The 12,988-nt window shown below is 41.5% G+C and overlaps 1 protein-coding gene across 1 annotated transcript in view; it reads right to left on the bottom strand.

The window, feature by feature from the left end:
* The window catches only part of DYNC2H1 (dynein cytoplasmic 2 heavy chain 1), a 139,761-nt gene extending 127,752 nt beyond the window's left edge, over positions 1-12,009 (bottom strand). The window contains exons 1-11 of the mRNA XM_033146197.1: positions 11,703-12,009; positions 9,693-9,863; positions 7,578-7,713; positions 6,905-7,023; positions 5,543-5,687; positions 4,159-4,391; positions 2,982-3,116; positions 2,769-2,882; positions 1,871-1,982; positions 1,332-1,456; positions 249-424 (exon numbers count right to left, since the gene is read on the bottom strand). Coding sequence (XP_033002088.1) covers positions 249-424; positions 1,332-1,456; positions 1,871-1,982; positions 2,769-2,882; positions 2,982-3,116; positions 4,159-4,391; positions 5,543-5,687; positions 6,905-7,023; positions 7,578-7,713; positions 9,693-9,863; positions 11,703-11,906 — 1,670 coding nt within the window. The 5' untranslated portion in view covers positions 11,907-12,009. The remainder of the gene's footprint in view (positions 1-248; positions 425-1,331; positions 1,457-1,870; positions 1,983-2,768; positions 2,883-2,981; positions 3,117-4,158; positions 4,392-5,542; positions 5,688-6,904; positions 7,024-7,577; positions 7,714-9,692; positions 9,864-11,702) is intronic.
* Between the last annotated feature and the right edge of the window lie 979 nt (positions 12,010-12,988).

The raw sequence follows: 12,988 nt of genomic DNA, 5'->3' as shown, positions 1-12,988 counted from the left end.
TTAGTTTTTGCATCTGCAATTTGCATGGATACCCACAACAGTTGTAAATCATTCTGTAAAAGTTCTACTGTCGTGATCTGGGTTCTTTAGTCCTCTAGAGAGAAGCTTTAGATCTTTTTTAAAAATGTACCTGCTTGACTCAAACCTTATCCTACTAAAATGCTTAACTACAGGTTCTAGAGTTGCTCTTAGAATCATTGAATTGTAAAGTTTGAAGGGACCCTGAGGGCAATTTTTTTTACACTTACCAAAGACCAGACTTGGGGTTTGACAACCCTGCCTGAATGTCCCTGGACCAATAATCAAATTGTTCCTGTTCATATACTTTAAAATGTTCTAGAAGATCATCTGCAGTTCGTCGGAAATTGTGAAATCCAGACAGGTCTGAAAGAAGGGCCTCTGCGATCTTAATGGCATCATCTACCTTAAACGTTCAAAGATTGGAAGTTTAGTGTGTAGTTTAGCATGTAGACAATGATTTATTATTCAGAATATCAGACTACAGACTGCCTAAATCTGCTCAAACTGTCAGGTTCCCTTACACTTGTGGACCTACATTTTCTCTCACAGAGCACAACCTAGATTGTGCGCTATATGAGACTTGAAAGAATGCAACCACCACTGGAGTACCTAGCCATTTTCAGTAAGAGGGTCACACCGACCCATGGTCAACCCTCCAGGAGATGAACGTCACAATGTAAAAGTCAATGTAGCCAATTAAAAAAGGTGTGCATATTTTGTGAATTGGTGGATCGCAAAAAAGAGGGGACATCACAGAATCACAGCAAGGGGCTCACAGGAGTGGTTAGTAAATAAATATATATAAAAAGATCCTTTTTAAAATAAAAAGTGGATGAATATTGAAGGGCCACAATAAATAATTTTCTCAGCAGGGTACCTTGAGAAGCAAGCAGTAAAAATAAATACATAATTTTTTTAAGTAGGCTTTGGCATTAGTTTATTGTACTGAGGAACCCAGAACAGCAGTTAAAAATAACCTATTTGGGCCCTCCTGACCAAACAATCCCCTACAGATGCCATCTGATGGGGGTGTGGAGGAGAGCCTATTCCATTATGGAATACTCTCCCTATTACTTGGATTAACAGGGATCAAGATGGCAGCAACTATGGTGTGTTTTGGATTACTATTATACATATATTCAAATATTTCATGATCCTTGGTACTGGCTCCTTGATTCTCTACTTACGGTGGTGATATTTAGTGCCAAATACTGAGTTGAATTGGGTATTTTTGTGTTTTTATGATATTGTAAACTGCTATTTATTTATTTATTTATTTATTTAATCTATTCAATGATTTTAACTGGTACCTTTAATTCTAGCTGGCGCACCCAAACAATATTATTCACAACTTCAGAAAGATTTTTGCCAGCAAGTGGCCCTGATGCTTCACCAGGAGTACCATGGCATCGTGCCTCAAAATCTGTTTGATAATCTGTATAACAGTAAAAAGCAAATTGTTAGTGAATATTACTGACAGCTCTAGAATCACTGAACTTCTTCTCCTTGTGCCCAGCTTAAAAAGGCTTGAGTTTGACTAACATTTTGAAAAAGTTCTATACTGGTACGTCCTAGCTTCTGCTGAATTTGTTAAACTGCAAGATTTAAGTATGAATATGCATTCCTTCCATAAAATTTCAATCCTGTTTTTCTCACCATGTGATCTTTCACTCATAACCTTTTTAACCTACTCTTCATCTCCAAGCAAATCTCAGTGTGGGTTACATCATGAAACATGCAATTAGATTTATCCCAATTGAAAAACAAACATGATACATTAATGAAGTGAACAATCAAACCTTACACTATTTTAATGCATATTTTCAAAAGTAACAATTGCATTTCTTACCTTTGACAGAGTCCTGTAGTTTCGCCAACAAAGTTTCTCTTTCTAAAATCAATTCTTTGCTAATGCTTGGGCGTCTTACTAACTCCTTATATTTCTGAAATGCTTGAAGAAGCTAGAAATATACATTAAAAAATTGCTACTAAACCAAATGCAGTGGATCATCATGGACTGGTGTTCATTAACTATTATCTTTTTAATTGGTAGTGGAGACCATAACCCATCACTGATCTGGAGGCTTCCCACCCAACACCCAGAGAATGGTGAACACACCCAACATAGCAGCTTGACTTTTCAATACATACTTCAGCTTTATAGCTAATTAGTGAGCCCCTAAATAAAACCAGGGAATGGTTTATCTAGAGCAAGGATGAGGTATTTTCAGCCCACATCCAGCCTGTGAAGTCACTTCCAATGGCCTGGCAGCCCTCCCCAAACCAGTTCTTGTCCTCACTGACTTGCAAAGGCTTCTCTTCTCCCTCTCAAGTGGCACCAAGCACAGACAGGAACACATCTTCCTGCATGCTAAGACATAGCAATTGCACTGTGCCAGCGGGCAGGAAAGGTGCCTTTGTAAATAAGGGAGGGGATTTGCTCTTCATCACAGAGCTGGGCTGGGAAGAAAGGTCCCTCTCCTCCTATCCCAGCACTACAACGAGGAGAAAATATTGCCTCTTGATTGTCAGGTCTCTGTTTGTGTGTATAGGCATGGATATATGTTTGCTGGGCTTCCCCACTACTGCCATGCAGCACTCAAGAGAGGTGGCTGACTTTCAACGTGGCCCACAAGGCAAAAAAGGTCAGCTGCCGCCCCCTAATCCAGAGTCTTGAAGCATCCATTATTTCCAGCAGGTATTTCTTTAAATGCCTAGGTTTTTTTGTTTTTTGTTTTTTTAAATACCTGTTGTGGACTGTCTTGAATTTCTGAAATGAATGTTTTCAATTTGCTTGCTATTTTTTGTTCTGCTGGAGAAATAATCCTTTCGTATTGACATACTGCTGCTTTCCATAAAGGCTAGGGAAAAAGAACACCCATTTAGTTGGGGAACATTTTCATCAAAACTATCAAATACAAGCTAAAGGGGGTATAACAATAAGATATAAGAGTTAATACCTCTGTATAAGGATTATAGTGCACAGGATTCAAACCAGCAAAGGGCTCAAAGACCTGGGCAAGGTGCAGTGCTTGCTGTTCACCAGTTGGCAAAAAATATGTAAGTTTCTCATGAAGTGTTCTAATAGTTAGCACCTATACAAGAAAATGAATATTTTAACTATATATATGAACCCCTCACCTGTAACAGGCTATCAACTAACAAAACTGCATGCAACCAATTCTAGAGGCAATAAAAGAGCATTTTAAAACATTCTCTTAAAAATTATCAATAAAGCACTCAACAAAAGCATTGTCAAGTGAAAATTACAATAACCCATTGTCATATTAACATTTAGATTTGTGATCATAGCTATAAATAGAATAATTTATTATACCTATAATCATATCTATAATGTTGCATTATCTGAAGTAATCTATAATATCTATAATGTTGCATTATTTGAAGTAATAAATACAACAACATACCACTGAGGCCAAGAGTAAACCTCTACTTAACATTAACAGACCTCAATTGCACCTTATAGAATTATACCCAATATTTTCTCCAATGTATGCATGCCATATTAATATTAATGGGAATTCCATAAGAGAATAGAACTCTTAATAATATAGTTTTGACCCCAAAAAATTCCTAGGAATTGACCATATGAAGCTCCTTTATACTGAGACAGATCATTGATGTTATTAACCCAATATTGTCTATTTTGATGAATAGCAGCTTGGTCTCAGAGCCACACTAGAGATCCAATAAGCATCCATGATTATCTCCCTTACCTGCTTAAAAATTGCAACAGTGCTGGAAAGAATTAACCTTTTCCTCCTCACAGCACCACATTATTTTATTGATGAAAATCACCCCAAATATGAAGTTTCTACTTCCCCCTTTAGAGAAACTCAAACATGGAAAGGGTTAAAAAAGTGCTTCTCCCCACCCCATCCTTCAGCATCAGGGTTCCAGTCTGAATAAGGTCCCCTGCAGCAGCTTTTTGCAAAAATAGAGATGCAACTCACGGATCTCCATCATTCATCAAGTTGCTTGACCCTGTTTTGAGATGCCTGGGACTGAACTTTGCTCTGTCACTGAGCTCTGGGCACTCCCCAATAGAATGCATTATGTTTAAAAGCTTCCACTCTTTCCCCTCACCCTAAAAGAGAAAATGAAGCAAATTGATACCTCTTCAAGTCGTTTACCAAGTTTCCCTAGCATTTCAGGAACGTATTTCTCATCTTGCCATACATGTGGGGTATAACGCTGCCACAGCTGCCCAGTAAGGTGATCGCAGGCTGCTACCCATTGTTCACAGATCATGATGCCAGCCTTCAGATTTTCTTTCACAATGTGGAAGGAATCTTCCCATAGATTTAACGTTCCTAGTTTCTTCTGAACAAATCTTCCAAGAGAGCCAGCTGAAATCACATACAGATAGTGGAAATTACTTAAACGTGCTGTACCTTCTCTAGCTGAAATGTTCCCCATCACTACTTATGGCTTTAGGCTTTTTTTTTTTAACATACTAGACAGGTGTAATAATTCAGCTCAGAACATGACACCTTTATGTTGTCAGTATCAAGCAGCAATCACAAAAAATTATATACCACTGAGTCAAATACTTCGTATAATTGGACATAATATGCAACCTCCATCGGTCAAGGGACAACACAGATACTTTACTTAGTAAATGACTACCAGTAACTTCAATATTATCTAAAACCTACCCCACCCCAAAGTCCAACCCAATCAATGTTGCCCCCACTAAATGGGTAGACCTGCCATGGCTGGATTTCCCTATAATCATGTTTACTACTTTATCTTTTTTAAAACTTTCAACAGAAATACTTGTTCCAAACCTGCATTCACCAACACAGTGAAGAAGATTGTACAGGCAGAGCAATACCAAAAAAGGTACAGAGATAATAGTCGCCAATCCATGTTGCAGACTAGAATCATATCTTAGCTGGATTTTGACTTGACATGAGGAGCATCAAGCATCATTACAGATTGTTCAATGACTTGGGCTGAAGGGTCAACTAGAGATGTCTTTATCTAATTCAGGGGCACATCTAGGCAGACCCAAATAAGATGTACCTCAAAAGCTCTGAGCAGCAGCCATATCAGCACACAGGTTACATGTAGAGGAGCCAGTAATATCCTTGTAAGGGTTGAGGAATAACGCTAACCCCCAGATTTTCACGTTATATTTAACATTGGCTCAGCGGACTATGGGTATGTTCGCACAGAATGGCCAAATACCCAGTACCCTCCTTTAATAAATCTGATTCCCCAAAAGGTATAGAGCATCTGTGTCCAGTCCATGCAGATCTGCAACACACTGGAGACAACTTGGAATCTCATACTGCGCAGAATACATGAGGAAGAAGAGTGATGTTGGTTCAGATAATTTTACTCCATATTACCTTCCCTTTTGAGGCACTTCTCCACACAATTCTAGAGAAGCACATAAGTACAAAAACAAAATGCTAGAAATTCCTCAAAGAGCAACAACCTATATTTTAAGCTTCTGTTCATCACAATTGAGTTTCTCTACAAACAACTTTACCTATGACATCCAAAAGATTTTGCATGCGTGGCTGAGGAAAAGGTTCATGTTCAGGCTGTCTCCACACATCATCTACAGTATCCCGTGTAGTCTCGACTAAATCCACAACTTCAAATAAAGATAAGCTGTCCAAATTGCAATAATCCTAGAGATACAATACATATTTTAAAAACATAACTTTCTACCTAAAGAACAGGGCTACAATCTATACGGGACTTTACCTATGAATATTTTAATGAAAACACTGTAAGAAACTTGACTGCAAATGCTTTGGGATTTTGCCATTTTGATTGTTAATTTTTTGTGGTATTTACTCACCTCTTAACGCCAGCCTTTGCCAACCTAGTGCCCTCCAGATATTGCTGGACCATAACTCCCATCAGCTCCAGCCAACCCAATGGCTGGGGCTGACCAGAGTTGTAGTCCATCAACATCTGGAGGCCACTAGATTAGTGAAAGCTGACTTACATCTTTGGAGGCATGACACACAGTAAAATCCTAATACAACAAGAACTGACAGCCCTGTTCATTTTTGTGAAAATATTGTTTTTTATGCAGTTACATGCAAATGTATTTTATTTTCTTGAAATTATTTCTAGCCCATTTTTCAAATGCACTGTCTGAAGCAGCTTACAATACGAAACAATGGCAACTAGTGACTGGCAGTGAACGAAGAGGTGGCAGAAGAAGAGGGGATCCCAATGCCCTTCCTTGACAGTACTGCAAGATAGCAACAGCTGCATAGCTTTGTCTGGTCATTTATGAGCTGTGTGCTGGCAATTCTAGCCTAGCATGCCCATGCCTCTGTTTCACAACATTTCAGGTAAGGAATCAGGAGCCCCTCCCGCACAGATTCTGCTTATCAATTGTAACCACTTTCCTCCCAGCATGCCACTTCACCAGCCACCACATCTCACAAACAGAGCTCAATCAACCAAAGGTTTATGAATGAATGCACATTCTCAGCAATCTCAGGGATGTCATTGGGTGCCACAGGGCACGTGCTGTCCCACATTATTCCTAAATATTTGAAATGGAGCCAGATAACAATAAGCTCAAACATTTGACAGTAACTGCTGTTTTCTGTAGAGAGCAAAAATATTCAACTGGGCAAATTCCTAATGGGCCCTGTACCTAATCCTTCAAACCATTCTTTGCAGTTTCAAGAAATCACTGAACTATGCTTCCAAGCAAAGACTACACTCCAGTGAAGCCAAATTCCTGAAGATGCAAAGAGGGTTTCAATCTCTCAAAGCTGGGAATAGTAATTAAGCATGCATGTGGAGCTGTTGACTGTGACTATTGTGCTAGACGGGGGCAGGTTTTTTATAGAACATCACTGAATAAATAAAAGTTACACACATATGCAATGCCTTCAAACAATTCTTTAAAATGTGAGGCTCTCTCCTTGCTAGATGACTTGCTTCCACGTTGAGCACGCTCTGTCCAGAACTGAAACTCATCATTTGGGCAAAGTATTGCTGTAAAAAAAGAAACAAATCCGGCAAATACAACATTCAGAGTTGTGTCTATTAATGTATATGAAACAGACTGAAGATATGCTAGAGTTACAATATTTAATCAATTTCTGTTAAATCTCAGTAAATTTATACTGTGCAATGCAGTTCAACGTTGAATAAAAATATGTTCATATGGAAATATACAATGTGAAGAATGGCTCAGAATTAACTAGTATTGAAACATAACATCATAATTCTCAATTTGCTTATTTCAAAATCTAGGGAACTTTGAAATCAAGGGAATACATTTACAAGTGACACTTGGAGTGACAGGTTGCTGTATCACACAAATTACAAATTCATTTCTAATTTAAATTCCACTGTCTGTAAATAAGTGCTTCGTGTATTTTTATTTATAAAAAAAAACCTAAAGCCCCACTCTTCACTGGTAACTGATACTAGGGCAGGGTATAACATTAAAAAAATTTCTAGACAATCATAAATATTTTTAAAACCTTGAAAACATTAGCAAACAACAGTAACTAAAAACAACTAAACAGAGTCAAAACACATACCTTGAACATCATCTTCCCGGTATTTGGCTCCTACATAAGCAGCATCTGTTCTCCTCAGAACAGAACCTAAACCAGCCTCTAACTCTCGTAAAAGATTCTGAAGCTTGGGATCAAATTCTCTACTCCATTTCTCATCCTGTAATAAGAAATTCAAGTGATGAAAATTTCACACTAAAACCATCCCTTATCCAACACTTCCCTCAACCCTCTCCTCTTCTACTCCATCCTGATCTCCGCTAATAAGTTGCCTTCTCTGTGGTCCTCATCTGATTCCCCCATGTACTCTCTTTTACCCATTCCAACTCATAGTTGCCGTCTGCCCTACCATTATCCCTCCTCTTCACCACACCCTCTCTCCCTTCTGTTGTTTTCCCCAAACTCTTCTGAGCATTCCCACTGGCTACAGACTATGGGGCCATAGCTCTGTGGTAGAGTCCAGGCTTTGCATTCAAAAGACTTGGGTTCTCTGGAAAGGGCTAAGATTCAAAAGCTGAAAAGCTAAAAGCCACAGTCAGTGAGTTTAGCTATGGGATGGAAAGCTGAGGCTCTCCAGATGTTGTCAAACTCCAATTCCATCAACCCCAGAAAGTATGGCCAATGGTTAGGGATGATGGGAGCTGTAGTCCAACAACATCTGGAGAGCCGCAGGCCCTCCTACCCTTGGTACAGGCCATATTGAGCTACATAGAGCAACAATCTGACACAGTATTAGGCAGTCCCCTATATTCCTTTGTTTCTCTAACTTCATTTTCCATTCCCTCCAATACAGCTTCTGTCTCCTGCACTGAAACCATATTTTGGAAAATAATCAATGACCTCCTCACTGCCCAGTTCTCTCTCTCTCTCTCTCTCTCTCTCTCTGTGTGTACCTCTGCTGTCCTTGATACATGTTTGGTCTCTTACCTTTTCTTGGCTACCTCTATACCCTAAGTCTCAGTGATTCTTTCTTCCAATGATTCTCTTGTTCATGTTTCCTTAGTGTGAATCTCTTCTTCTGCTTTCCCTCCCTCTATTGAAGTCTCCCAGGATTTTATTCTGCTTTTCTCACTACACACTCTTCAGAGGTGAGCTCATAAAATCTCATGGCTTTCTGTACCACATATACACATCATCCAGTTCAACCTGTCTACCCCAGACCCTTCTCTCATCATCTCCATCACCTCTGCCTCTGTGACACTTCCATTCGGATGCTACATTGTCAACTCAAGCTCAAGACTAAACTTCTAATCTTCCCTCGAGTCCCCTTCTTCTTGAGTATTTTAATTTAACAATGTCACCATGCTGAACAGGTAAAAGCTTACTCTCCCTCCTTTGTTCCCCTTATTTGTTGCAAGGTTGCACCACTTTCCTCTTTACAACACTGCAAAAATATGGCCTCGTCCTCTACCTATGTAGGAAAAACTATGGTTTATGCCCTAGTCGTATCTTGCGTTAATGAATGCACCCTTATCCTCTCTGATCTTCCACCATCTCATCTCAGTCCTATCAGCTCTACCCTGTCCGCTCCCAAACAAAACACAAACTTCTTGTCCTTGCATAAAAACTCTCCATGGTCTTGTGGTGGAGCTGGAGGGGTAAAGGTCCTGGGGCAGAACTTTACTGGCCCTTAGGAGTGGAGAGATGAGAGAGACAAGCTCTCTTGCAAACATCCATCCTGCCAGGGGATAAGGCATCACCCAGAGCTCTGTTCTGCACATTACTCAAGAGTTTCCAAGCTACTCTTCTGTTCCTCTTGCTATGTCAGGGAAGAAGTAAACTAGATGCTGACTTCACATGTGCAAAGCAGCACTTATGTGCAAACCAGCACTCATGGTTTGTTTTCATCATCAGGAGGCCAAGAACAAACCTCGGATTCCCAAAATGTGGTGTTTTTTTTAGGGAAATAAAGCACAAGCATTGGATTGCATATAAAGCCAGCCTCTGATTTGTTTCATCCCCAGTGTGGCAAGAGTAATGGAGGAGCTATTCAGGAACTTCAACTCATTCACATTAAAGCATTTTTAAAACCCCACTATGGTTTAATGTGAAGTATGAACCAGACCATAGTAAAATAGCAGCAAAAAAACAAACAAACCCGCATGCATATTGAAATAAGTTGAATATTGCATTACTCACCCTCAACAATACTGGTGCAAATACCTGCCGTACTGCCTGATAAAGCATATTTACAGGAGAATCTAGCATAGATGATACAAGAATATTGCTATGAAGGTTCTCTTCTGTGATGATATCTGGTCGTAGTTTGAAGAATACCAGCATTCTGTCTTCTGAACTGCCAGCTTCAACCTATACAATCAAGAAACACATATATTCATATAGTCTAAAGAAGAAAACTTATTAACCAAAGTGGTAGTATTTATAAACCACTAAAATTATAGTGCATGTAAATTACACGTATAGTGATGTGCTTCTTGCTCATACTCTATATCAGCGCTTCCCAAACTTTAGTCGCAGAGCACTTTTCTGGAGGGAAATTTGTCACACAGCACTATTGTTGCTCTTATGCCAAAGGCACGTATGTGCATTGTTCTTTCTAATCTCTTCACAGAGCACTGGAGATGCTTCACAGAGCACAGTTTGGGAACCACTGCTCTACATTATATACAAGAATCAGTAGTATGTTGCCTGAGCATTTTGTACAGCATATGGTTTATACCGGGTAAGACTCACTTCAGGTTTGTGACTTGCTTTTTTGTTTTGCTAAAATCTCAATAGTTTTCCAATGGTTTGGAATGTATAAACCATGAATGCTCAAGATCACTTATCAATTAAACTGCAGCTAATTTGTGTCAAAGCAGCTACTTTATACCAGGGAAGATTATTTGTCTACCTAGCCCAGTCTCAAGAGTTTTTAAGCAGAGGTCTTTCCCATGATCCACAACCTGCTATTTTGTCCTCCTTTTAAAAAAACAAAAACAAAGGTGCAAGTCTTTTTGCTTAAGAATTTGGCTTGTTTTGCTGGATCTGACCATCTAGTTCAGCATTCTTTATAAGAATTCCAACAAATAGTATGCAACAGGTGATCCACCTGAAGGTGGCCATGGCCAACTTAATTCTGCCCACCTCAGCTTATACGTATGCAATAAAAACGGTGGAAGCAGATTAAAATAAATGTAGTCTAAGCACTGCAGCACTACAGTCTAAGCTCCATTGATTTCAGGGGAACTTGTAGGCCTCCTATAAAATCCTAAATGAGGATGCACACAGCCTCAGTCTATCTATCCACAAAGCATGAGCACCTGCTCAGAAAGAGTTTTACACACCCATTGCTCTTGTCAGTTAAGTAACTGGATCATACATCACACACTGTATACTTGGATGTTTGATTGCTGTAATCTAATCTCTGTCTTATATAACTGCAGTGCATTGCATGTGGGACTGCCTTTGATGAAAGTCCAGAAACTACAGCTAGTGCAGAATTCAGCAACCAGATTATTGATAGGAATCAGAAAGCCTGAGTGTATTGCATTGATTCTGGCCTGATTCCACCAGTTTCCAGGTTCAATTCAACTGAAAAAGTAGTGAGGAAGGAAAAACTTCCTGTGTCAAATTTCCACTTGTCAGTCATATGCTCAGCTGTTAAAAGCACAGGAGCCCTGGCAGGGCAGAGCAGCAGACTTGTAAGAGGCATAGCATCTCAGCATTCAAGTGCCTAGAAGCCTGGATTCACAAGGGGATCCTCGAAACATGCAAACATGCCACAAAGCTGCAATCCTCCTCCTCACCCTCAGTTCTCAGGATGCCAAAGAATCATAGAATTGCAGAGGGGGAAGAGACCACAAGGTTTCTGCATTGCCCAACAACCCTGAGATTGTGCTCTACCAAGGGAGCTATCTGTCCCTGCTGTATAGCAGGCTGCAGTCAGAACAGTGCAATCCTAGGAAGCCGAAGCTACATTTGGCAGGGGGTTTGCCCCAGATGAAGCCTCCAGAGAGACACCACTGGGGCTCCCAGCCTGCCTGCGTGTGTGTGTGTGTGTGTGTGTGTACGCAAATGTGCAAGGAAGGGTGCCAAACTGGGTGTCTGACCCGGCTGAAATTATGCCTCGTTTCGCTCCTGGCTTGTTTCTTGGGAGCGAACCCAACTTTTTCAAGGAAGGCAAGCTCAGGAAGGCAAGCCCCGTACCCTGTTGGAGACCACGATCTGGCGGTCTTCCGAGTGCTGCACGCACAGCAGGAACTCGTTGCCGTCGTCCAAGAAGTTGGCCAGCTCGGGGCCGCCCGAGAGCGGGGCGAGGCTGGCGGACGACGACAGACCGAAGTAGTTGGCGGCCGTGGACGAAATGAAGATCTTCCTCTTGTCTCCATCGCCGTCCCCGTCCAGAGGCATGGCGGCCGACAGAAGCGCGGGAGGTTCGGGGAACCTGGGAGGAGGAGAGCTCTTCAGACGGGCATCACACTAGGGACTCGACCCGGGATCTGGGGAAAGAGACGGGGGGGGGGGGAGGAGAACGATTTTCCAGGCCTCGTTAGGATTGCCTCACGATAAGAAACGAAAGTGGGCGGGGAGGACTACTTAAGTAGTATTCATAATAAAAGCTGCCCTGAAACCGGTGTCGCGAAGGGGGAAGGGGCCCGACAACGCATACCAAGCAGGGAGCTGTTCGCTGAGAGGCGGGTGGGTGGGGTGGGGACGATAGAGCTGCTACTACATGGCCCAACCTCAAGAGACAGGAGAGAAGCCGGTTTGTGAGGCCAGGCTGCGATGCGAGGCCGGGTTGCTATGGTAACGCGGGCAAAAATGGCGGCCGCCAACCCCCGAGGAAGTCGTCTGTGCATGCGCGCTCGCCTTCCCAGGCCAGAGCAAGCGACGGCCGCTTTCCAGAACTCGAGATCGGTCGGCGAGATCGGCAATCGCCAGGCCAGGCGGCTCTCCCCGGTGTGGTTCTGCGCGCCACGTGAAATACGAAAGAAAGCGGGGCTCGGATCGCCCAGGGCTAGGGTAGCAAGCCTCTTGTTTGCTACTCCGGAAACAGTCCGAGGGAACTGCTGGGTTGTTGGTTTTTATTTATTTATGTTAAACAACAGTTTAACTGAATGGATTGTTTTCTCTTAAAAGGTTTTTAAAATAATAATAATAATAATAATAATTAATAATAATAATTGCAATGCGAGTGTACATCATTGACTGAGTAACCAACATGCTGTTTCCTGAACAACATAAACTCTTTGGGCAGCTAAGTTGCAATTGTTAACTCGCAGAGGTTAATGAATGACAGGCAGCTACGATGAAGCACACGACCCTCTCTCCGCTTATGGAGAGGACCATCACTGATTGTTATGCTGTGGGAAGCCCCGAACTCTGTCTAATCATATTGGGAGTCTAGTTGGTGGTACCCCCGAAAGTGGCGTTTTCAGGTGCAAGGCAGAGCTGGGCTGGCTCAGGAGCCACCGGATTGTGATGCCGGGTTG

This window comes from Lacerta agilis, chromosome 4 (assembly GCF_009819535.1).
Source record: "Lacerta agilis isolate rLacAgi1 chromosome 4, rLacAgi1.pri, whole genome shotgun sequence".
Lineage (NCBI taxonomy): Eukaryota > Metazoa > Chordata > Lepidosauria > Squamata > Lacertidae > Lacerta > Lacerta agilis.
The sequence above is the reverse complement of the archived record's forward strand: the minus strand, read 5'-3'. Positions and strand labels throughout refer to the sequence as shown.